This window comes from Falco rusticolus, chromosome 3 (genome assembly GCF_015220075.1).
Source record: "Falco rusticolus isolate bFalRus1 chromosome 3, bFalRus1.pri, whole genome shotgun sequence".
NCBI lineage: Eukaryota > Metazoa > Chordata > Aves > Falconiformes > Falconidae > Falco > Falco rusticolus.
In genome coordinates this window covers 43,250,150-43,273,517 of record NC_051189.1, presented here as the reverse complement: position 1 = coordinate 43,273,517, position 23,368 = coordinate 43,250,150, and the positions used below count along the sequence as shown (strand labels likewise).

Genomic DNA, 23,368 nt, shown 5'->3' with positions numbered 1-23,368 from the left:
ATCCCTCCATTGTCCCATGATATTCAAGGAAGTGAGCATCTTTTCCACCACGACTGACAGTGGATATTCAATAAAGTAACAAAGGTATGGGACTAATTTAAGCTGGAATAACAAGGTGTTCAGCTACACTTCAGGTATCAAACACCCCTGTCCTGCTTTGAAGATCATTCTAAAATGATTCCTTTTATGTCTAAAACAGCCTAGATGACAAAATGTCCCTCATTTGCAAAAACCATGTTATGATCTGGAAAGTAAAGAATTTTAAGTTGATTTTAAGGAAATTCTGCTTCGGCACAAACACAAATAAAATATGCATTTATAACCCAGAAACTGAAAATTGTTGAATCTTGGCCTTTCTTTCCTCTCAAATATTCTAAGAACTGTACATTCATTTTGTAAAACTCCACAGGAATTCACACTCACTGAAGAAGATGAGTAGCAGAGTAAAGACTGCCCTTCAGGAGAGCAGACTTCAGCTTATTCAGGCATCTTACAGGTAGGATCCCATGGGAAGCAGCTCTGAAGGGTAAAGGAGTTCATGAAAGCTAGCAGGTCTTTGGGGACAGCATCCTCCAAGAACAAGAACAGTTCATGCCAATACTCAGGAAGAAAACAAGTAGATGTACTAGGATACAGGCTTGGCTAAACAGGGAACACACAACAGAGCTCCAATGCAAAAAGGCAGTATATGAGAGCTGGAATCTGGGACAAGCTACAAAGGAGAAATGTATAAATGTTGCCTGAGCATGTAGGGATGATGTTAGAAAAAACAAAGCTCATCTAAAGTTGACCTTTACAAGGGTTGTCAAGGGCAACAAGAAGAGCTTCTACCACTGTTAGCAGTAGCAAGTGGTTGAATAAGGAAAATGTGAGTCAGTTCTGAGTGGAGCCAGTGATCTAGTGACAGTGGACACAGAGAAGACAGAGGTACTCAATGCCTTTTCTCTTTCAGCCTCCCCCAACAAATGAAGTCTTCCAAGCCTCGTTGCTTAGAAAGTTTGAAGAGGAGAACTACCAGTGGTGGTTGAGGATCCAGTCAGGGATTATTTAAAAACTACATGACTCATAGAAGTCTATGGGACTGATTAAGCTGCGTCCAAGGGTGCTGAGAGACCTGGTCAATGTCCTTGCAAGGCAACTCTCTATAATTTTTTGTATCTGTTGTGGAAGCTGGAAGAGATCCGTGACTTCTAGAGAAAGGCAAGTGTTACGTCCATCCTCAGAAAATGCCAAAACAGACATCCACGAAACTACAGGCCAGTCAGCTCACTTCGGTCCCTGGGAAAATCTTGGAGGACGTTTCTGGACACATGAAGAAGAAGATGATGACTGGGAACAGTCAGCATGGATTTACTAAAGTCCTTATGCCCAACACATCTGATCATATTTCACAATTAAATGACTGGTGTGGTGATCAATGTGAGAGCAGTGGATGTCATGTACCTCAATTTTAGCAAGGCTTTTGAAACTGTCTCCTGCAATATTCTTACATCCAGGTTAGGATGTTTTGGTCTGGAAAGCAGACAAGTAGATGCATGAAAATGGTTGGGCTGGTTAATGACTTGAACTCCACCTGGAGGCTAGTTACAAGCTGAATACTGCAGGATCTGTACTGTTCTGTTTAAGAATTTTATCAATGGCCTGGAGGAGGCAACATAATGCACTCTCATCTTGTTTGCAGATGATACTAAACTGGTGATTGTCCATATGCCCAAGAGCAAGGCCAGCATCCAAACTGACCTAGATAGACTGGAGGAATAGGCCAACAAGAACTTCATGGCATTTAATAAGGACAAAGGTCAAGTCCTGCACCTGGGAAGGAAGAACCCATTGCAGTGATACAGGTTGGAGATGCACTGGATGTGGAGCAGCTCTGCTGGAAAGGACGGCGAGGTTTTGGTAGATGGCAAGATGAACACAAACCTGCAGCGTGCCCTGGCAGACAAAAAGGCCAACAGCTTCCAGGACTGTATCAACAGCAGCAAGGCTAATACATCAAGGGGAGTGATTATCCCCCTTTGCTCAGCACTCCTTAGATGACATGTCGAGTACTGTCTCCAGTTTTGCCCCTCCTGGTTCAAGGAAGACATTTATTAAATGGAGCGAGTTCAGCAGCAAGGCCAGAAGCATGATCAGTTCTCCTGTGAAAAGAAGCCAAGGGACCTGCGCTTGTTCAGTCTGGAGAAGAGAGCATTTCACAGCAGCCTTCCAAGACCTACAAGGAGGTCCTCGAGAAGAGGGATCCAGGCCTTTACATGTGTGTGTGACTTTAGAGCTTGAGCAGGAGTTTGGACTGCAAGTCTGAATTATTCTGTGATTCTATGATTCTATTTTGCCATCAGTATTGATTTAAGATCTATCCATTATTATTTAATATTAATGTATGTATGTGTAGGGCAAGATTATCCCTGCAGGGTGGACAGAAAACTTGGCAATCCTTTGAATATGTATCTCATAATTTCTTTCCACAGAAAGACATACCCTCCCAAAATACAGTGAGCTTCCTTCTCACTTCTTGGCTAGAAGTATTTTACAGTTTCTCTATCCCTTTTTCACAGCAGCCTTCATAGGCTAGGCTTCAGAAGTTTATACACAGGTGTGTTTTTTCTGCACTGTCATTCCAGGTTGGCTGATGTCCCTCCAGATTGCACTGAGCAAATGGGGGATTTTGTCAGCACACAAAGGGCGCATTCTCAATTTTTTAAAACTTTGGAGGTTTAGGGTGGAAGAGGATCACTGAACACACAAAGCATGTGTTTCTCTCTGCTGTGAATTGATTCTCACCTTCCTCACCCACAGAGTTTAAGTCCTTGGAATAACCAACAAAGAGGTATGGTAGGAATAGTAAGGACATGTTACTATTCACCCAGTGCACAGGATTAGGGAAACATCTGGATGGCTGCACCCAGCACTGAGACCTATACTTGAAAAAAGGATGCTGATTAGGATACAGACTGAAAAAGATTCAGAAAACGGTTACAATCCATGGTCTGGAAAACCTGCCTCACAGTGAGAAAATAACACGACTCAGTATGGTTTCTCTAAGAAGATAGTAGAGCTCCAAGAGCCAGGGAAAGATTTCTGTCAGTAAGAAATCTGTTCTGTCAAGTAGGCAAAGGCATAACAAACAGGAGGAGTTAGAAGTCTGTGTGCAGTTACAGGGCTCTGATCTCTGGGATCACGCAGGCATGGTGGGATGGTGCACATGGCCAGAGTGCTGCAAAGGAATGATACAGGCTCTTCAGATAGGGCAGACCAGGAAGATAGGGAGAGGGGTTGCCCCTTATGTGACAGAGAAGCTGGACTACATGGAGCTCAGCCTTGGGACAGGTCAGAGCTAGTTGAGAGCTTAGGTCACGATTAGCAGGCAGACCGACATGGGTGCCATCGGTATCCACTACAGGGCACCTGGTGACAGAGGACACAAAAAAGGCCAGGGTGCTCAATGTTGCCTTTAGCTCAGTCTTTATCAGTAAAACCAGTCTTCAGGAATCCCAGGTCCCTTCTACAAGAGTAAAAATCTGGAGTAAGGAAGGCTTAGTTAGTCTCGGTGCAGGAGGACCCAGTTAGGGAGCACTTAAACAAATAGAATATACACAATGAGTCCTGGGAGAACCGGCTGATTTCATCACAAGATCACTCTTATTATCTTTGTAAGGTCTTGGTGACTGGAGGGAATTTCCTGAAGAATGGAAGCAAGAAAATATCATTCCTATCTTCAAGAAGGGCAAGAAGGAAAGAGCTGAGGAACTACGGGCCAGTCAGCCTCACCTCAGTCACTGCAAAGATGATGATGAAAATCCACCTGGACACCATTTCCAAATAAGAAAGTAATTGGGAGTAGTTAGCATAGATTTATGAAGGGGAAATGTTTAACAAGCCTGGTGGCCTTCTATAATGAGATGTCTGGCTTGGTGGATAAGGGGAGAGCAGGTGATGTCGTTTACCCTGACTTTAGTAAGGCTTTTGATACAGTCTCCCATAACATCATCACAGGCAAGCTGACAAAGTACAAGTTAGATAAATGCACGGTGAGATGGATTGAAAACTGAGTAAACAACTGGGCCCAGAGAGTTGTGATCAGCAGCACAGAGTTCATATTGGTATAATTAGTGGTATACCACAGGGTTCAACACTGGTGCCAGTACTGTTTAGCCTCTTCGTTAATGACCTGAACACCAGGACAGAGTGCACCTCAGCAAGTTCACAGATGCAAAACTGGGAGGAATGTCTGACGCATCAGAGTGCTACCCTTCAGAGGGACCTGGACAGGCTCAAGAACTGGGCAAAGGGGAACTTTGTGAAGCTCAACAGGGGGAAATGCCACATCTTGTACCAAGGGAGGAATAACCCCAGGCACCAGTACATGCTGGGGGGCAACCAGCAGGAAAGCAGCTCTGCAGAGAAGGACCTTGGGGTCCTGGTGGACAGCAAGCTGACTGTGAGCTTGTGCACCAGTGCAGCAACAAAAGCTAACAGTACCCTGGGCTGCATTAGGAAGAGTGTTACCAGTGGGTTGAGGAAGATGACTTTCCTCCACTCAGCACTGGTGAGGCACATGTGTGGCAATGTCTGGTTCTGGGTTCCACAATATAGGAGAGAGATGGACTTACTGGAGTGAGTCTAGTGCAGGGCCACAAAGAGGTTAAGGGACTAGAGCATCTCTTGTGTGAGGAGAGGCTGAAAGAGCTAGGACTGCTCAGCATGGAGAAGAGAAAGCTCAGAGGGGTTCTTACCAACATTTATAAGTATCTGATGGAAAGAAAAGGTTGCCAGACTCTTCTCAGTAGTGCCCGCAGACAGGACAAGGAGGCAGTGAGCATAAACTAAAACCAGAAAATTCCATCCGAACATGAAAAACCACTTTTTACTATGAGGCTGGTCAAACACTGGAGTAGCTTGTCCAGAGAGGTTGTGGAGTCTCCATCTGTGGAGCTATTCAAAAGACAACTGGAAATGGTCCTGGGCAACCTGCTATAACAGACGCTGCTTGAGCAGGGGGTTTGGACCTGATGACCTCCAGAGGTCCTTTCCAACCTCAACCATTCTGTGCTTCTGTGAAGTTCCAATAGCTGGCAACTGGCACTGAATACATTGCATTTAGAACTTGTGTAAAGTGTTAATGGTGAGGGTAATTAGACTTTGATGAAATTTTTCAGACTTTCAGATAGCTTCTCATCAGCTGAAGCTTCTGAATCAAGAGAAAATGTCTGCTTGAAAAAGCTGCTCCAGCTCATGCAGGTATTAGACATTATTTATAACAAGAACAGAAAAAAAATTCTGCAGTCTAAGTCAGGCAAAAAGTTAGATCAAAATGGGCAACCTCTAATCAATGTCAGGCTGCTAGTCTTTGCTTCTTGCACTGAACCTGCTCCAGCATCCTCACAGACAGACCTAGATTAAATTATTGTAATGGTGTTTCCTGATTTTAAAATCTGTGAGTAGTTGAACACCAGTTCTCTGGTCTGCAATGCATATTTAAATATAAGTTTTAGCATATTTGAAGTGCACATGCAAATTCCTGTAGATATAGCAGGTGCATTTAAATGGATGTGAATTCCCTGTCAAAATGTAGATGAGGGTTATGTTGTAAGAAATCCTGTGTACAAGAATTTCAGAAGAGTTGATAAAGAAACTCACTGCTTTCTATAATCTGTGAAATACTGGAAAAGTTCACGATGACTAAAAGGTAATATCATGCCTACATCTTAAACAAAATTACTGAGTTGATTGTAAATCTGTCAGCTTGACAAAGAAAGAAGGCTGGGTTTATTAAGGGAAAAAATTACCAATGAGCTGAACGCTGTTCCAAACACAATTCTGGGGCTGCTGAAACCTTTGGATACATAAACAGGGAAATGTCAAGTAGAAGAAAAGAGACTGATGTTCAGGCTCAGCATTCAAGTGGCCAGTCAGGAACTGACCCCCTGAACGAGTGCAGCTGGAGCATGGTGTCCATGCTGCTCACTGCTCAGGAAGGCAGCTAACAGTACGGAAGGGGTTCAGAAATGAATCCGAGAGAGTCACTGAGAGGTGTTTTATCATGATAAACTTAAGGAACTGACTTTAACAAGCGTGAAGTTGGCAGCTTGGTTACATTAGTAAAAGCAAGCTTCAGCCTAACTTAGGAAGCTATAACAATGCTATGCCAAGGAGCTGAAACCAGCCAGATTCAAACCAGGAGGCAGTTGCATGTTTTTAACAGTGAGAACAGCTATCGTTGCAACAATTTCTCTAAGGTCATTGTGCATTAACATAGGAAACTGGAACATTAAAATTTTCTTTCCCATAGACATGACCTAGTTTAAACAAATTAATTCAGTGCAGTCTTATGCATTACACAGGAGGCCCTATTACATGCTTGCAGTGGTTCCTTTGGGCCTTTTAATTGTAATCTGTACTTTATGACTCCCCTGCCCTCTTCTAGACTGTTGTGTACATGTAAATGCTGCTCACACCAGTTCACATGCCTGCAACAGTTACAGTAAGATGAATTGCACACTCCCTCCATGGCACTGTAACCCACATGTTTTATGCTTCAGCATTTGACTTTGGCCCAAAGAAAGAGAGAACAGCTGTTGTTTAGACTCATTAAGAGCCAAGGAGCCCAGCAGAGGTCTGTTCCACGCATTGCCTGTGTGTGAGCGGATCGGTACAGCACTACGGGAGCACAACCCAACAATCGTTTCCAAAAGGCATGTGCCAGTACCATCTCACGACTCACTTCCCCACACCTTCCCTCAGCAGGACCATCACCATCGTCATTGCTTTCCTATGGTTAACACAGCAAAGACCTGAAAATACTTGTAAATTAACTATTAACAGAATTGGTGCTGAATTAAAGACACATATTTGTCATTTGGACCTCTGGGTCTGCTCTGACACAGCCTTTTCCTGACTGCACCATATTTTGGGACTCAGTCAACTCTACCTGCTGGTTGTTGCCTGAAAATGTCTTGTGCAAAACAATTGACTTAATGCCTCTTGTCTGCTCTCCTCTTGGCAGAGCATGTGTCCATCTGGAGTTACAACCTCCTATGACCACCAGGCTACCTCTCATGACACAACCGATATCCTCACAGATATGCAGACTGTTTTTATCAGGTGATGGCAGCTCCAAGGGTGTTCTGGTTTTGCCTTATCTCCCTCTTTTATTTTTGCAATTATCAATATCTCTGGGTTGTCCCCACAAGCAAAATTCTAAGGTCATGTCAACCCTGTTTCATTGGCACCATTCTGTAACAGAAGCACTATACATAGGCAGAAGTTAACTCTGTCACCCTTTTTTTATTCAATGGGTATGTTATTATTTGTCATAGTTTCCAACAAATGGACTGAAAAAAAAGGAAACTAAAAGTTGCTTAGCTACACCTGCACTTTACTGCAAAGTGCTAAACCCATGTCCACGCAGTTGGGACTGTGTGACTCTGAACTGTGCCTGCTGTTTCAGACAGACCAGCAAAAATTACCTGAAATACCAATATCTCCTGTTTAATTGTAGCAAGGCTGTCTCAGGGATATGAGAACAGGGAGGACAGGGAGGTTTCTCAAACATTTCAGTGAATAGCCTATGTCAAGTTTGGTCTAAAGGGATAAATCTTCCCTGCACCAGCTGTGTCACCTATGGGGATAGTTAGTCTTTCTGTCCTTTTGCTTTAATTGATCTGTATGTTTTGTATAAATGATAATCCTTAACAGTGTTTGAACACTCACCATTTTTTGCAGCCTTTATAACATCCCTTTCACGTTTCTCTTGGATTTCCAGTTCCCAGACTATTTCTTCTTATTTTTTTTATAAACCTTTTCCTGCAACTGCTTAAGAATCATGACACAGGCTGAAATAAAATCCTGTGAAATAAGTATTGTGAATATTGTGAAATAAAATCCTGCCTGTTCTGGTCCCTTCCTTCAACTGACAATATTTTTTGGAAATATGCTGTTCTGTCTACCCTATGCTAATATCCTTCTTTTTTTCTTCCAGGGTTTCATTCCAGCAGCAGTTCTGGCAGCTGTTGTCCACCTTTTATTTGAAATTGGATGGATTTCTGTTTTTCTCACAGCATAGCATAAACATGATCTAGCACTAGACTTCGTTACATTGCATTTCTATTAACTACCAAACCTCACTGAGGTTTGTATTCAATCTGCAGCTTCACTGATTTGGAGCTGAAAGAAAAATTTCTGTAATCCCAAGGTAGAAGCTGCCAGGCCCTCCTTAGTGATGGGAGTAAATAATATATGGTCAGTCTCTGACCATAAAGGTCTTTACCATTGATTGGCAAGGTAAAAAAATTTAAATCCAAGGGCTGAAACCAATGACTTTGAGTCTGTGTTTGTCCTTAAAATTTGCTAACCCCCTGTACTAACTGGTTTGGCCAGTTCAGTGGGACAAACTTTCCTTCACCATTTGACATCCCAGGGAAATTGTGCAGCCTTCACTTGTCAGCTGAAATGGTCCCAGTGATGAAGGTTTAAGTTTTTTGCTATATCTGCACTCCCAAATAAAGGGGGTGGGGAACAGTCCCTAGTCCGCAAGGCAAAGTGGCACAAACTGATGGATACCCGCATTGCTAAGGCCAGACTCCTCTTCAGCAGGCTGGCAGGGTGTGTACTAGCAACTAAACAGTGTGCACAGCCCGTGCTCAGGCTCACTCTCTGCCTTTTGTTTTCCTTTTCCTAAGTGTGGTCTACCAGCTGAATCTCTAGTGACTATATCTCTTACTTTTACCTCTTACTGTATTAACTTTCCCTTACAAAAGTAAAAATAAATAAATAAATAAATCTGCACTTTATTTAACTTTAACATTAGGTCTTTTATGTGAAAGCTCTTCAAGTCTTGTGATCTGTTGTTTTCAAAATACCTTTGAGCACGATGTAATAGGTGCTCCCCAGGCTGACTGCAGCCACTAGGATGTTCCCATCTGGCCTGCCATCTTTCCTGTAGCAGACAAATGTTCAAGGAATTAAATTCACTGGGACAGCTGAACTCCTTCTCATGCCTTCACAGCCCAGCACAGAGAGAAGCACACCACTATGTGCCCAGCAAAGCTATGGTGAGGACACGAGGGCAGACAGCATTGTTTCTACCCATGCCCTGGTTTGTTTGTTTGTTAGCATCCAGTCTAAAATCTTAAATGTTCCCCTTGCTTTCTGATTGAGCTTCTGGACACACAACCAACTTACATAAGGCAGGGCATAAAGCACAATAACTCCTTGAGTGCCCACTCCCCCTGGCTGAAGCTCCTGATCCCACAATGCATAAGGAGTAATTTACCCAAATCCACATTTACCATAGGATGAAGGTCTGTAGCCACAGCATGTAAACACAGAGCTGACAGGATCCAAATGTGTAGACAGTCTTTCCCTAAGATTTACTCTTGTTACTTTTGCAGTCTCCTATTTGTCTTCTGCTAAGGAGCTGCCCATTACCCCATAGGATTTCTGCAGCTTGTTATTGCTGCTGCCATTCTCCTTGTCAAAATATCTTTGAGCACAATGCCCATCCCTCTTCTGCCCCATTTGTGGTGTGGTCTGACTTAACCCTGAGGGAAGGGTCCTAGTCAGGCTCCTCTCTCTGCTAACTAAAACCCAGTAACATTTAAGCGCAAACACATTTAAAAGCAAACGCTGTGATTTATAAGGCTTGCTGCTGTCTGCCTGCCTTTCTCCTGCCATCCACTGTCTGAAAACACAGAGTTTAGCCTTCTGCAGCTGCCTTGGGAAGAGTTTCATCTCTGCTGGGCATTTTAACCAGTCTTCTGTCTGACTCAAGGTCCTGGGTTTGTTATAGCTGCTGTATCCCGTGTTGTAACCACTTTGCAGGGGACTGGCAGAGCTCTGTTCCTCTTAGGGCTTAGGTCCAACTGCTCCATGTACCACCACACAGGAACCGCTGTGCAGGACAGCCACAGGCTCCCATGGGCTCACGCCAGAGCCTTTAGATACATGTTGCCTATGGGAAGAGGCACAGATTTTTGATGGAGTGCTTTGTGTGCAGGCAGCAGAGCAGGGAAGAGCAGGCAAAAGGGCTCAGAAATATTCAGAAACAAAGGATGAGGCAGGTTCTGGGTGTGTCTGATAGCCATATCTAAACATGCCCTAAGTGGGGTGAATCCCTTGATCGATAAATCCAGGAAATGCAGGGCACATTTTCTCAGACTCTTGGCCCATGTGCCCTACTCACTGAGCAAAGTGCAGCTATCCCTCCTTGCTGAAGGCCCGCAGATGAGTAGTTTGAGTGTGGGCACCAGAGGAAAAGATCCTCCCTTGGTTCATCCTAGAACCAATTTGATAATGGATAAGTTGCAAATGCAATAAAGTACACTTTTTCCTGAAGGAAATGCTGTCAGAGCATTAACTGAATGGCATTGAGACCAGCAAAGCTTTTTAGAAAGGGACGTATGATTTTAAGGGTAAAAAATAAAGTGGCTTAGGGACAGATTCTGTTGTGGTTCCCCCAGGGTGATTTGCACATCCCACAGTCTTACCTTGGGATTGCACCAGTGCCACTGAGATCAGCCGCTGGCACCAGCTGAACAAGCACCGTTTCTGCCAGTTTCCTGGTGGGAGTGATTGATTAGAGCTGGTTGAGCTTGCTCTGTCCAGAGCAGGTGTGGAGCAAATTTGCCCTGACTCAGTCAATTAACTTTATCAGAGAATCAGAATCAACAGCGTGAATACGATAACAATGTGTTGCAGGCTCCATGCTTCTCACTGTGCCTGGTCTCACACTGCCAGCATAATTCTGAAGTTATCGCTACAAATGGTGCCGAAATCTTGTGATGTATGAGCACTTGAGTCCAGATTCATCCCATGCATGAGTAGAAGATTTGCGAGCACACTGAAACTACACTCCTCAGCACCCTGAGCTTCATTTGACATGCAGAAGTAGTTATCACTGCTGAAAGCATTTGAGTCTTTGTTTTATCTTTGGGTGGAGTTGTTTTGTTTGTGTTGGTTTTTTTTACTTCAGGTGAGAACTACAGAGAACCTACCCTAAGAAGCAGGGGAATCCTGAAGGAAATTGTATGGTATAGTACAAAGAAGGGAGGCCAAATTTAGAACAGCAAAACATGGACTGAGTGGCTAGATGCCCAGATGCCCAAATGTCAAATCTGATGTGGATCATGGGACACGGGACATGCCAGTGTCAGTGCCGGAGCCTCCATCTCCCATCCTTCTGCCATTACACTGGGAAAATCCTGCATAATCTCCTATGGCCACAATTAAAAGGAGGAGGCAGGGAAAATCCCATGCCCTGTTTGGGAAGTCTAAAAAATGTGTCTCATGGATCCTTTGGCAATCCAAGCAAACATCCCCCCAAGTTCAGTGGCTGCTCAGACTCTTGTAAAGTTGACCTCAGTGAACTCACATCTCAGAAAAACTGCATGTCATTCTTCACTAAGCTCTTAATTCAGGGTTATTGACAAGAAGTAGGTAACCAGCCACTATGTTAAACAGGTCTTCTTTCCTGTGTTAACATGGTCTGATGCTATATGTAGATGTGTAAAGGGCCAGGGATGTGAAAAGGCTGCCTATGCCCTTTCTCTGACAGTGCCTCGGCTCACAAGTCCCCAGATGCAATCTTACATGTTTTGTCCATCAGATGCGCCTAGCCTTGCCTCAAGTCACACTGTTTGTTCTCATGCCCATTTAAACTCAAACAAATGTCCAAGTGGATGGCCAGTGAGGGAAATGGGACAATAATGAAGTAAATCAACCTGAAATATGTTCAGATCTCTGTGCAAACACTGTCTCTTCAAAGATGACTGTCACCTTGGTGGATTCAGCCTGCAGGTGCTTGAAGCCCTTTGCCTCCAGCAGTCCTCTCCTGGAATTATCAAATAACTCTGCGAAGGAAACATCAGTAAGTCTCTGTGACAGCCTAAGACTGGACTAAGGACACTAAAAGCTTTTGTCAGCCCTCAAGCATTCTTTGGTCACTTGATCTTACCCTCAGAAAGGAAGTTGTGTGAAAGCTTTGTGGACTTTGTGGATTGACCTTGGTAACTGTGACTGTGCTGCAAAATACTCTGAAAGCAGAAGTTCCTCACAAAATGGAAATGTATGGGGTTTTTTTCTCCATGGATGGCATTTGGCCCTGATACTTATCCCACCCAGTTTGGTTTCTGGCTAAGCTCTGGCAGGGGGTGTGCTAATCCCAAGTTTGAACAAAGTATTAACTAAGGTACCAGCACAATGCAGAGCCACAGCAAGGCTGCTGTAGGCACCTCTGTATGTCAGAACACAGTGGCTGGACCTCTCAGGAGACAGCAAGGTCCCTGCCTCATCTGCTCATGCCTCCCTGCTTTTCCTTCCCTTGCCCTGGTGGCTGCAGTGGAGTCCTTTCGTTTGCACCAGCAGGTCTCTGCCCACGCAGAATCAACGATAGGACTGGAATATAGCTGGCAGCATCCTCCTCTCTGGATCAAAAAGCAAGTTCAAATCCCATTGCTATGGTTTGGCTCAAAAATATTGTAAGCGAGTGTCACAGCGCTAATCAGAGTTAGGCACTGTTACAAGGAGCTTTCCTCTTGGTCATGATCTCTGCTGTTATTGAAGGGTCCTGTCACTTTAAAAATGAAGTGAAGCCATATGGTATAGGAAGCAAGCAAGCAAGAGAAAGAAAGAGAAAGAGGTTTTAAAAAAGAGAGAGAAAGACAGAAAGGGAGAAAGACAGGAAGACAAAGACAGGAAGGAAGGAAGGAAGGAAGGAAGGAAGGAAGGAACAAGCTATGTTACTTCCTCTTTTTTTGTTACGTGCCATTTCCCCAGACCCAGCTGGTAGCCAGAATCATTGTATTGTACTCTAGTGAAGGCAAATAGAAATAATACCTATGAGAAAAAGTGTGATTTAAAAAAGAGAAAAGTTCTCCTACCTTGTATTTTGTGTGATTCCAGGCACTGTAACAGTGAAACATGAGCTGGTATCTCTGTTTCTGTGAACACACTATGTTTTAGAGGATGTTACTCTCAGGGCTTCTAAACTTTGTGACATAAACAGCAAACCTAATTCTGAAAAAAGCACCTACCACACCTGATTACCATAACCAGGAGCCCACACCTTTAAATCAAAAGTCAGTTGAGTTGGAAAAGGTTTAAGTTTTTTCAATAAATTACTTTTTATAATGACTATAAAAGTTATATAGTACACAGAGACTTGCTGGAGGGAGATACTTTACTGTATCTGAATTGCTGGGAATACTTCCTGAGACATAAAGCTGACAATCAGACATCTGAGTGTGTTTGAAAAACATCATCTACCAAAAGATTAAAGTATGAATTTAGCAAAGTAATCCAGGAAGGAAATTCTTTGTTCTTTCTTGTTACTTATCATGGCGACTGAAGGGATGTAATGGGAAATGACCTTAGACTTTAATTCAAAAACAGTTGAAATATAGGAAGAGTTTGGAAACAAAATTATTTTTTCACTGCTAAATATATGGATTTTAACTCTCACTGAACTGTATTTCAACACATTTTTGTATTTTATGCCCATGATAAGTTATTAAACATATAAAATTGCCTTATTTATAGAGTATAACAGCATTGCTAGTGATGGTGCCTCCGTTTTTCAGTGTAGCATCTACTTAGATGTGTATAGATTCTAGATGATCTTTTAATTGCAAGGGGAAGAAGGGAATTGCTAAGAATAAAAGAGGGTTGTTATTCTACAAAGAAGGGGATAAAAACAATGATGATTCTAAATTAGCAAAAATATTGAATTGCATTTTTTAGGAAAAATAAATTATAATTAGGAAAACCTACCTTGTAGCTAGGATTGTTGAGAGAAGGTCATAAGGAAGGTTGAGGGGGAGAAAACTAAGGATGTGAAACTGAGCATATCCTTGTGATGTGCAGCATGGGAAGAAAAGGGAATTAACTAATGAATTTACCCAAACTACTAACAATTATTTTAAAGCATTCCTGGAGAATTAGCGAGCTCTAAGAGGTCTGGAAAGAAAGGCGAGTTTGTTACTGGTCTTTAAAAATGGCAGGGGAAGAAGAAGAGAAAGAGTGAACCTGTCACCTACCATCTGGTAAGCCTAACTTCAGTCTGCAGTAATATAGTGGAAAAAATATTAAAAGGTAAAAATCCTAAGCACTTAGGGGACAACAGATCCACAACCAACAAACAGCATGGATTTATAAGGAATGGAAGAAAGGCACATGCTAGCATTTTTTTCTTCCTATAATTGCAAAGTGGTGACTGAAGGGAATACAGTAGGTGTAATATATGTGCCTACTAACATATAGATTTGGATGTATGGGCTTCAGTAAATTAAATAGGATCTAGCAGTGTGACCAAAAAAGAAAAAAATCCAATGTAATTTTTGGGCTTCTAACACAGAGGCATCGCGTCATGTACCCAGGAAGTGATAGATGTCTCTCTCAGTATACAATACTGATGAGATAGCACCTCAACTACTGCTTTCAGATTTAAGCACTTTCAGTACCAATAAAGGTGAACTGGAAGGAGTTCAAGAAGTGTGGAAGGAAAAGGAAAGGCCTATAGAAACTGTTTGCTGACCAAGTAGTAACTGAAAACAAACATCTATAGTCTGACCAAACAAGGATGGGAAGAGTAAGCTCAGTGCCACATTCCTTACAGTGGAAAGTTTCAAACAGAAACAAAATAGGGTCAGGTGTAAGCGTGAAAGCTGGACAGGGAGTAAATGTTAACTGTACATGGCCAGAGCTCTGACCTCTGCTCCTGCCGAGACCCACCCAGATGTTTGTTGGGAGGTGTTTGAAAGGAGCACAGAGAATGACTCTGGGAGCTGGAAACAAGAGGAAAGCATTTAGTCAAACGGAGCTGTGTGAGACAGAATTCAGGCTGAAGTAGATAAATAAGCATAACAGGCATCTCTGTTGATCCGGGGAATTGTAAGCTACACCAGTAACACTGGTTTGGCCACAGCAGAAATGCACAAGTATGGGGAGCCATGTGCATGAGGAGGGGGATGGCTTGAAGGGCCTAAAGGGGCTCCTCTGGGGAAGGGAAAGAAAGGAAGGAAAGAGGAGAGGGAGAAAAGGGAGGACAGCAAGAAGGAAGGGAGGGAGGGAGCAGGGAGGGAGAAACAAATACCTCAAACTTCCCAGAACCAAACCAGAGCACACTGAACTGTGGTAGGACCCTCTGGTCTTTCTCCACAAACCTCAGTGTGATGCCTTGGTGGGTTTGCCACTGCATATACAGCCAGTGGTGTCCCTGAAACCGGGATATCATCAGGCTCTTCCAGCCGTAATCTTCCGCAGGTACGTTTATGCCCGGGTGTATATATATGTAAATGAATGCATAAAGCGTCCCGAGAGCCTCTTGACTCCTGTCCAAGCAGAGCCTTCAGCTCATAAGGCTTCACCTTCAAAAGGGAGACCAGAGGAATACTTATTTCCTTCCCTATGAACAGGCTGCAGGGTTATTTTACATTTCCATGTTTGTTTGGGTTTTGAGGTTTTTTGGGTTTTGGTTTTTTACTTTTCCATGCAATGTAATATTTCTCCAGCCCCACGTCGGTCGTTCCTCCCACCGCGGCCACCGGCCGCGCCGCCGAGCCAGCCGTGCAATTCTCCCGCTGCCCAGGAGATGGTGCTGTGGATTTTGGATCGGGAGCGCAGCGACCGGGGCCGGGTGGCCGGTAGGTCCCCGCAGAGGCCCGAGGGGACCTAACGGCCACCCGGCGGGTCTCAGGGGACCCTCAGGTGCCGTTGATCCCTTTGCAGCCCTCCAGACTTTCTTTTCCATTACAGCGGTCCCCTCCCGAGGCACAGGGCCAGGGTATCGGGGTGGCATCTCTCACCCCCAGATGCCTCAGCTCTGCCGCACTGGTGGGGTCAAGTCCATCAATGTCGTTTTTCTCCTCCTGCAAAAGGACCGGGGATGGGGAGGGGAATGCTTTCCTCCGTTTCGCAGCCCCTCGGCACACACATACCCCACAAGCCCGGCTGCATACACGCACCCGCCGCGTCCCACCGCCCTGCCCGATCCCCCTGGCCCCGGGGTCGGGATGCTGCGCCGGGCGTCCCGGGGCTGAGAGCATCGGCCCCTTCTCCTCCCCTACACGCGGCCCCGAGAGCCCGGTGAGCTTCTGGGCCCGTGCGGGCTGCTGGAAACACCTCCCAGGCTGGGAATTCACCGGCCTCCTGGGGCTGCCTCTGGACAGACACCTCTGAGGAGGTTTGCACTGGAAGCGAACGTAATGGGAGTGCCATTTAATTTCTTTTTGCTGTCTTTTCTTCACCCTGAACTTCAATAAACTTTGTCTAAGAGTGAAGACGACACAGAAGCAGCTGCGGCAAAGGAGAGCGCTCCCCGACACCGGGCGCTGGGAAAGCCGAGCGGCGCCGGGCTGCCCCCGCTGCACCGGGGGCTCGGTGCCCGGCCCCGCTCAGTGCCCGGCTCGCCGTGCCGGGCCAGGGGGGCTCGGGGCTGAGCTGCTGGCAGAAGGACGGGGAACTCACGGGTGATCCCAAGCCCTCAGCTTGCTGCGGGGGCAGTCCTTGCCGCAGCGGGCACGCCGTGTCTCTGCCCGGAGCAGGCAGGGAGAGGCTGCCTTCATCTGTCTAAAATCTGCCTCGCCAACATTCAGTTCCTGGGCGCCTTTAGGGAAAATTTGGAGAGCGTCCCTCCTCCTGGAGGCTTTTCAGCAAACGGGAAGCGCAGCCCTGGGGAGAGGGAAGAGGTGTTTAACTTCTCTCCCAAGTGGGGGGCAGAACAAAATGACACTCGAGTAGATCTTGCGAAAGACGCCATGGAAAATTAGCAATCGCTGGGGTTGTCCGCTCTCATCTGTCCTCTGGGACCCTCCAGCCTCCTCGCACTCCCTGCCCCTGCCTCCCGCCCCGCCCGGGACGCCCCGTGGCCCGGTCCCGGCCGCTGACGGCGGAGGCTGGGTGGTGCTCCAGCGCGGCCGGCGCAGCCCCTGCTGCGGCTCGGCTCCGGGCTGCTCGTTTCCCGAAATAACGACCCGAGTGGAGTGAAGCCGGTGGCAGAGGGCTGCGGCACAATTAAACCAGGTAACGAGACGCTGGGCAGATGTGTTTTCATTGCGCTGTAAGATAAACGCAGTGTTAAATGCCTGACAACTTCCCAGAAGCAATCAGCAAAAGTTTACGAGTGCATAAACCTCAAAGACCATTCCTCGGTATTTTTATAAGCCCCGCATTTAAAGCTTCTATAAATTCTTCTGCCTGCTTCCAAACTAAAGTTCCTGTAGACTATTAAACAGGCACTTCTTCGGGAGCGGGGGGAGAGGCAGATCACAACAGGCGGGTCTGGGAGAGGCGAGGGGGCTCTCTTTTTGTCTCCTCCGCTTTCCCGTCCCTACACACACACACCCCTCAAGCTAAAGTTTGGAAGAAAGTTTGCATCATTAAAGCACGGCAAGTCACAGGTGAACGCATCGGCAAGATGACTGGGATACATCAATGTCTCAAAAACAGGGGGCAGACCCAGAAGGAACGGGGAAGGGAAGGATGAAGAGTAATAAAAGAAAAAGCGAGGCGCATGAAAAGCTGGGCAGAAGGGGGGACAAGCACATAAACAGACCCACAGGCAGATCAGCAGCAGGTAGGCTGACGGCTGGACAGGGCTGAGCAGAAATCTTTAGACGAGGAGAGAGAAATTCCAGTCGCAGAGCGCAAACCTGAGCGAACGCAGGGCGAGGACACGAGGAGGCGGCCAGGACCTCCTGGAGGTCTCCGCGATGCCCCCGTCCCCCCGCCCCGCCGGCGCGGCCCGGCAGCCTCCCCGCCCCTCGGGGCAAGCGCGGCGGCCGCAGCCTCGGGGCAACCGGCCCCGCCGCCTGAGGAGCGGGAGCGTACGGCGTGCCCAGAGCTGCAGGCAAGAGGGGAGGTAGCACTAGTGAGCCCAGGGATCAGCAGGAGGGATCGAGCCGGACACCTTTGCCTTCGAAGAAATAAGCTGCTCGGAAATAAATGTTTCCCCTAACCATCAAATTACACCAACAGTATCCGTCATCCTTAAGTGACCACATGAGTTTTACAAGTTGGATATTAAACAGATTAAATAATAATAAAAATAATTTTAAAAAATAATCAGCCCCCCCTATTGCGATTATAAAGCCCTTTGCTTATGATCCCAGAGAAAATGAAGTTGCTAATTGGAAAACAATAAACCTAAAATGCCTTTGGATTAATAATGATGGAGGTTAACAGTGGCATCCCTGGGAAAGGGGGAGGGGAGCGAGGCGCTCGGTGACTGCGCTTGGACGGCGACCAGGGACAAGCGCAGCAGCCAAACGGGGCTGGGGGGGCGGGGGTAAGACACCATCCCCCCCCTCCTTCGGAGGGCTCGGCTTGTGTGTTCGCCTCTGATCTGGAGACACGAGGTGAGGAAGGTCTGTATTGTAGTCATGTCCTCGCTAGATGAAATCTCAGTCAATTACTCTGAAATCTGCAGCTTGGCTTCTTTTCATTCTTTCCAGGTGAAAATTCAAACGTTTTCTGTTGTCGCCTGGTCCTTTCTTTCCTGAAACAAGGCACCCAACTGTTCTGATATTACCATTCAAAAACAGGTTCTGTGGCAAACCTCATTTGTGAATCTATTACAGAGATTAATAGATTATTTCTCCTTTTTCAACTAATTCTCAGTGGGGAAATTTAACCATATGGTAAGGAGAGAATTAGAATTTCATCACATTAGAGCAAAATGTAATGAAAAGAGTCCAACACCTGGGGCCAACTCTGAAAGACACAATTAAAAGGTTTTTAATGAAACCAGAGAAACCAAAAAATTTCATAGCCTTCAGTAATTCTGCCACATAAGAATGATTTACTGGAAGTGTTGGGAAATATTGTTTTTACTGATGTCATAAGAATGAAAACCTGCCACTAAATACTCCGAGCGCTAACAGTAAAGGGAGAGCGAGCTGCTCGCCTCGAGCCTTGGAGGAGCAGCGGGACAAAATTCAGCCCGACCCTCGGGCTGCCACTTCGGCTGCTGGAGAGCGCAGGCGAGCGTGTGCCCGGCTCCGAGGGGCAGCCCCGGGAGGGGAGCAAGGGGCCGCCGCGCCCGGAGGAACCGGGGGGCCGGGGCCGCTCTCGCCCTGGCACCGGCGGTGGCATCCCGGCGCTGGGGAGCGGAGCGGGGCGCTCCCGCCGAGCGGGGAGCTTCGGGGGCAGGCGAGAGGGGCCGAGCTGCAAGGAGCTGCTCAATCGCAATAATAAAAAAAAAAGTTTGGTGGGTTTTGCCCTTTCTCACCCCGCCTCCCTCCTCCCCAGATCTGTTCATTCTGAAGGTAACTGATGGGGCTTTATATTTTTTATAGGGACACAGGGGGGTAATGACTCGAAAGCGGCAATCTGCTACTTGAAAAGGGCTAAGGTGGGGAGGAGGGGAACCTCCCCGTAGTTTGGTCTCGGGGGGGGGGGGTGGGGGTGGCGAGAGGGCTGGGGACCATCCGGCTCCCAGGGACGCAAGGTGGACTTTGGCGGTGGGCAGAGGTGGGCACGGCGGTTGGTGTTGGTCCGTTGTGGGTTTTTTTTATTATTTTATTTTTCTTTCCCAGGCGATGCTTTTCGGGAAGACGAGTGGGGGTGGGAGCGGGCTATAAGTTAATGTAAATGCAGGGGGTGGGTGGGCTGGGGTGGGGGGAGAGGGTGTCACTCCTGACTCCATGGCTAAGTTAGCAGAAGTCTGCTGGCAGCGCTCGGAAGGGGAAGTGTTGAAGCGGGCTTTTCTGCAGTGCAGGGCTGTAATTTGCTGAAGGAGGCAAAGAACATCCTTCGATCTAAGTAGGGCTTTTAGTGTGCTCATTGATGAGTGAAAGTCGCCACACATGTCAAGCTAAAGGCAGTTGTTGGGTTACTAACAGGACACAACGTCTTGCAAACATATGCGTTAAGCTGTGTATACAGATGGCAGGGAGAATAATGGAGCAGGCGCCTCTTATAAAGCTCTAGCTGCTGCCTGTCTTCAGACCTGGGAAATGAAACTATTCAGACTCAGGGCCAGATAGCGCCTGGGATTGTTTGTTACCGTTTTAATCCTATTAATTAAAACGTTAACCTGATTGGGTAGAAAGCTCTGTCCCAACAGGCGAGTCTTCTTCATAATAACCTACTCTCAGAGATAATGATGTAAAAGACTCCCCCGTCTGCGGCGGCTGCTGGTTGATGGGTCCGGAAATCTCTTGAAGGTGAATCCAAGCAAGATAAACGGTGGAAGCGGCTCTGCTGGCAGCGCACAATGCCCCAGCGCGGCGCCTGCTGAGGGCGAGCCGGAGCCGCAGCCGCAGCCGGAGCCGCAGCCGGAGCCGCAGCCCGAGCCGGAGCCGGAGCCCGAGCCGCCGCCGCCGGAGCCGCAGCCCGAGCCGCCGCCGCCGGAGCCGGAGCAGGGGCAGCCGCGGCGCCGGGCACCGCGCAGCCCCGGCGGGAGCCGGGAGGCGATTTCTGCCAGCGGGACGCCGGGGAGCCGCCTGCCGCGGCGCGGAGCCTTGGAGGAGCGGGCCGGGAGCTGAGGGGGGCGGAGGAGGCGGAGGCGGAGGCGAGCGGGGCGCCGATGGAGCGGGCGCTGGGGCTGCCCGCAGAAGAGGACCTCTTCCACAAGAGCCTCGCCGCCTCGGCCAAGCGCATGGAGTCCGCCTTCCGCTCGCCCCCGGGGCTCGACCTCTCCCACCCCCGCGACCGCCAGCCCTCGCCGCTCGCCTGCTACGAGGCGGCGGAGCCCGAGGCGCTGCTGCAGCCCGGCGTCGGCGGCGACCCGCTGGCGCTGCCGCCGGGCTCCGTCTGCGTCAAGTACGGCGAGAGCGCCAGCCGCAGCTCGGTGGCCGAGAGCAGCGGCGGCGAGCAGAGCCCCGACGACGACAGCGACGGCCGCTGCGAGCTAGTGCTGCGCGGCGCCGGGGGGGACCCGCGCGTCGCCTCGCCGGCGGCGGGCGGCGGCGGTGGCGGGGGGGGCGGGGGGCTGAAGGCGACCGAGGGCGGCTGCTCCAACAGCCACGGGCACGGCGGCAGCAAGAAGTCCAAGGAGCAGAAGGCGCTGCGCCTCAACATCAACGCGCGGGAGCGGCGGCGGATGCACGACCTGAACGACGCGCTGGACGAGCTGCGGGCGGTCATCCCCTACGCGCACAGCCCCTCGGTGCGGAAGCTCTCCAAGATCGCCACGCTCCTCCTGGCCAAGAACTACATCCTGATGCAGGCGCAGGCCCTGGAGGAGATGCGGCGCCTGGTGGCTTATCTCAACCAGGGCCAGGCCATCTCGGCCGCCTCCCTGCCCAGCTCCGCCGCGGCGGCGGCGGCGGCGGCGGCGGCGGCGCTGCACCCCGCCCTCGGCGCCTACGAGCAGGCGGCCGGCTACCCCTTCAGCGCCGGGCTGCCCCCTGCCACCTCCTGCCCGGAGAAATGTGCCATTTTCAACAGCGTCTCCTCCAGCCTCTGCAAACAGTGCACGGAGAAGCCTTAAGCGCCGCCGTTGCCGCCCCCCCCCGCCGCCGCGGCACCGGGGAGCGGCGACAGGCGGCGGCCCGGCCCCGGGCCTGGGGGCGCGGGGGCGCCGGAGGGACTGACCGCTGCCCGGCCCCCGCCGCCCGCCGGCCGGCCTCGCCTCGCCTCGCTCTTCTCCTCGGGTCGCGCCGGGACGGGACGGCGTCGGGAGCCGCCGCGCGGGCGGCGACGGGGAGGGGGCGCGGGGCCGGAGGCGCGGCGGGGGGGAAGCCCCGGCCCGGGGGGGGGGGGGGGTCGCTCTCGCCGGGCTCCCGCCGCGGGTCCGGACAAAGGAGCGGCCGGGGGGCGCCGGGCCGGGCCGGGCGCGGGGGGTAGCGCCGGGGAGAGGGGCGGAGAGCGCCCTCCGCCCCCGGCTCCCGGCCCCGACCAGGGGAAGGGGACGCAGTCACCCGGGCGCGGAGGTGGATGGGACAAATCAGAGAGGGCACTTGAACATAGGTTGTTTTGGTTTGGGTTTTGGTTTTTTTTTTTTAATTATTATTATTAGCAGTATTATTATTATTCTGAGCCAGGAAACAAACAAACTTGAAATGTAAACTTACTATTTAAGCGACTCGCAGAAACAAAGAGACTGGACCATTGCTATGGAAGACTTTGTATTTTTTATCGTCTCTAAACTTTGATCCTGTGAAAATGCGCAAAGTTTGGTGAGAGTGATTTAAAAAAATCGAGAGAGTTAAAAAAAAAAGACAAAAAATAACCGATCAAAACCCCTACTCCGTGTGGCTGAAAGTATCGCATTTTTAAAAGAAATATTTATGTGCACCTTGTTTCTTTCCACTTTGCAATGATGTATAAACAAGACATGCTATTTATTTGTTATTCTTTAAATGACCCTTCCACGCCAACAATATTTATCATGTGTTAAGGTCATGGGTCTTATGTGCAGTTACTTTAAATGCTTCTACAATTCTGTTTATGGATTAACTTAAACTGTGTGCCAAGTGTTTCAAACGTTTATTTGCCAACAACGTATAACCAGAAATGTTGATGTATCTGAGCTGCTTAGGTTTATGAAAGGTCATCTGGATTTTAAGTTGCATCATCCCTGTATTTAAATTGAGCTTTAATAAATTGCTTCAGTCCAAAAATTACAGGAAAGGTGTATTCTTAATTGCTCAACCAACTGATTTTTGAGAGGGTATTCTTTGCATTATAACAGGTAATAGCTATTTACTTTTACAAGGCATCAGAGCAATAGCTGCTACAAGAACACTTGCCAAGCCAATGTTTTTCCCAGGCGCTGTGTTTTCAAAGGTATAATTTAAACAGCTTTTAATGTGTATGTAAATTATTCTGACTGTGGATGATTATTTAAGTTGAAATACTTTAAAATACTTTAGGCTGATTTACAGAACGCGTGGAATTCTTTTCTTTTTTTCAGGGGTGGGGGGGCGGGGGGTGGGTTATTTTGGAAGAAAAATGAGAGATGAAAAGCAAGAAGTAGCTATTTACCCAAAGTGAGCCTTCAGTTTGAGTTTGCATGGCTGGGTGGCTGTCTCTCTGCCATTTGTAAATTAAGATTTTTTTTTCCTTTTTTTTTTTTTTTCTTTTCAAAAACGAGTCCTGCTATTTTCCACTACTTGCAGATAATACAAATTCGGACTGTCAGGTTGGATGGCAAAATAGGAGCCATGATGGATCTGTTGGCAGGTCACGGATGTGTAAAGAGTGATATATATTAAATCGGTCAATCAGATTATGACAGCAATGTACGATCGTTTGTATGTGTATCTATGTCGGAAAGAATCTTTATTAAAATATTTTGAACAAACGCTCGCATTCCGCCGTGCTTTGTTAACTATCTGTCTCCAGATGTAAGGAGATGGATGGCGGGGACGGGTAGATTTCCTCCCTTTGCCTTGCTCAGAAGGCGCCCCGGCACCCCACTGCCGGCTCG

At 48.0% G+C, this 23,368-nt stretch overlaps 1 protein-coding gene across 1 annotated transcript; it reads left to right on the top strand.

Moving 5' to 3' along the window:
* Positions 1-19,413: 19,413 nt before the first annotated feature.
* On the top strand, positions 19,414-21,635 carry BHLHE22 (basic helix-loop-helix family member e22). Its single transcript, XM_037380726.1, has one exon. It carries the CDS (start codon positions 20,522-20,524, stop codon positions 21,425-21,427), a length of 906 nt encoding a protein of 301 aa, XP_037236623.1. The 5' UTR covers positions 19,414-20,521; the 3' UTR covers positions 21,428-21,635.
* The last annotated feature ends 1,733 nt before the right edge of the window (positions 21,636-23,368 follow it).

Coding starts and splice junctions, on each gene's coding strand:
- BHLHE22 (XM_037380726.1), top strand. CDS start 20,522: ATGGAGCGGGCGCTGGGGCTGCCCGCAGAAGAGGACCTCTTCCACAAG.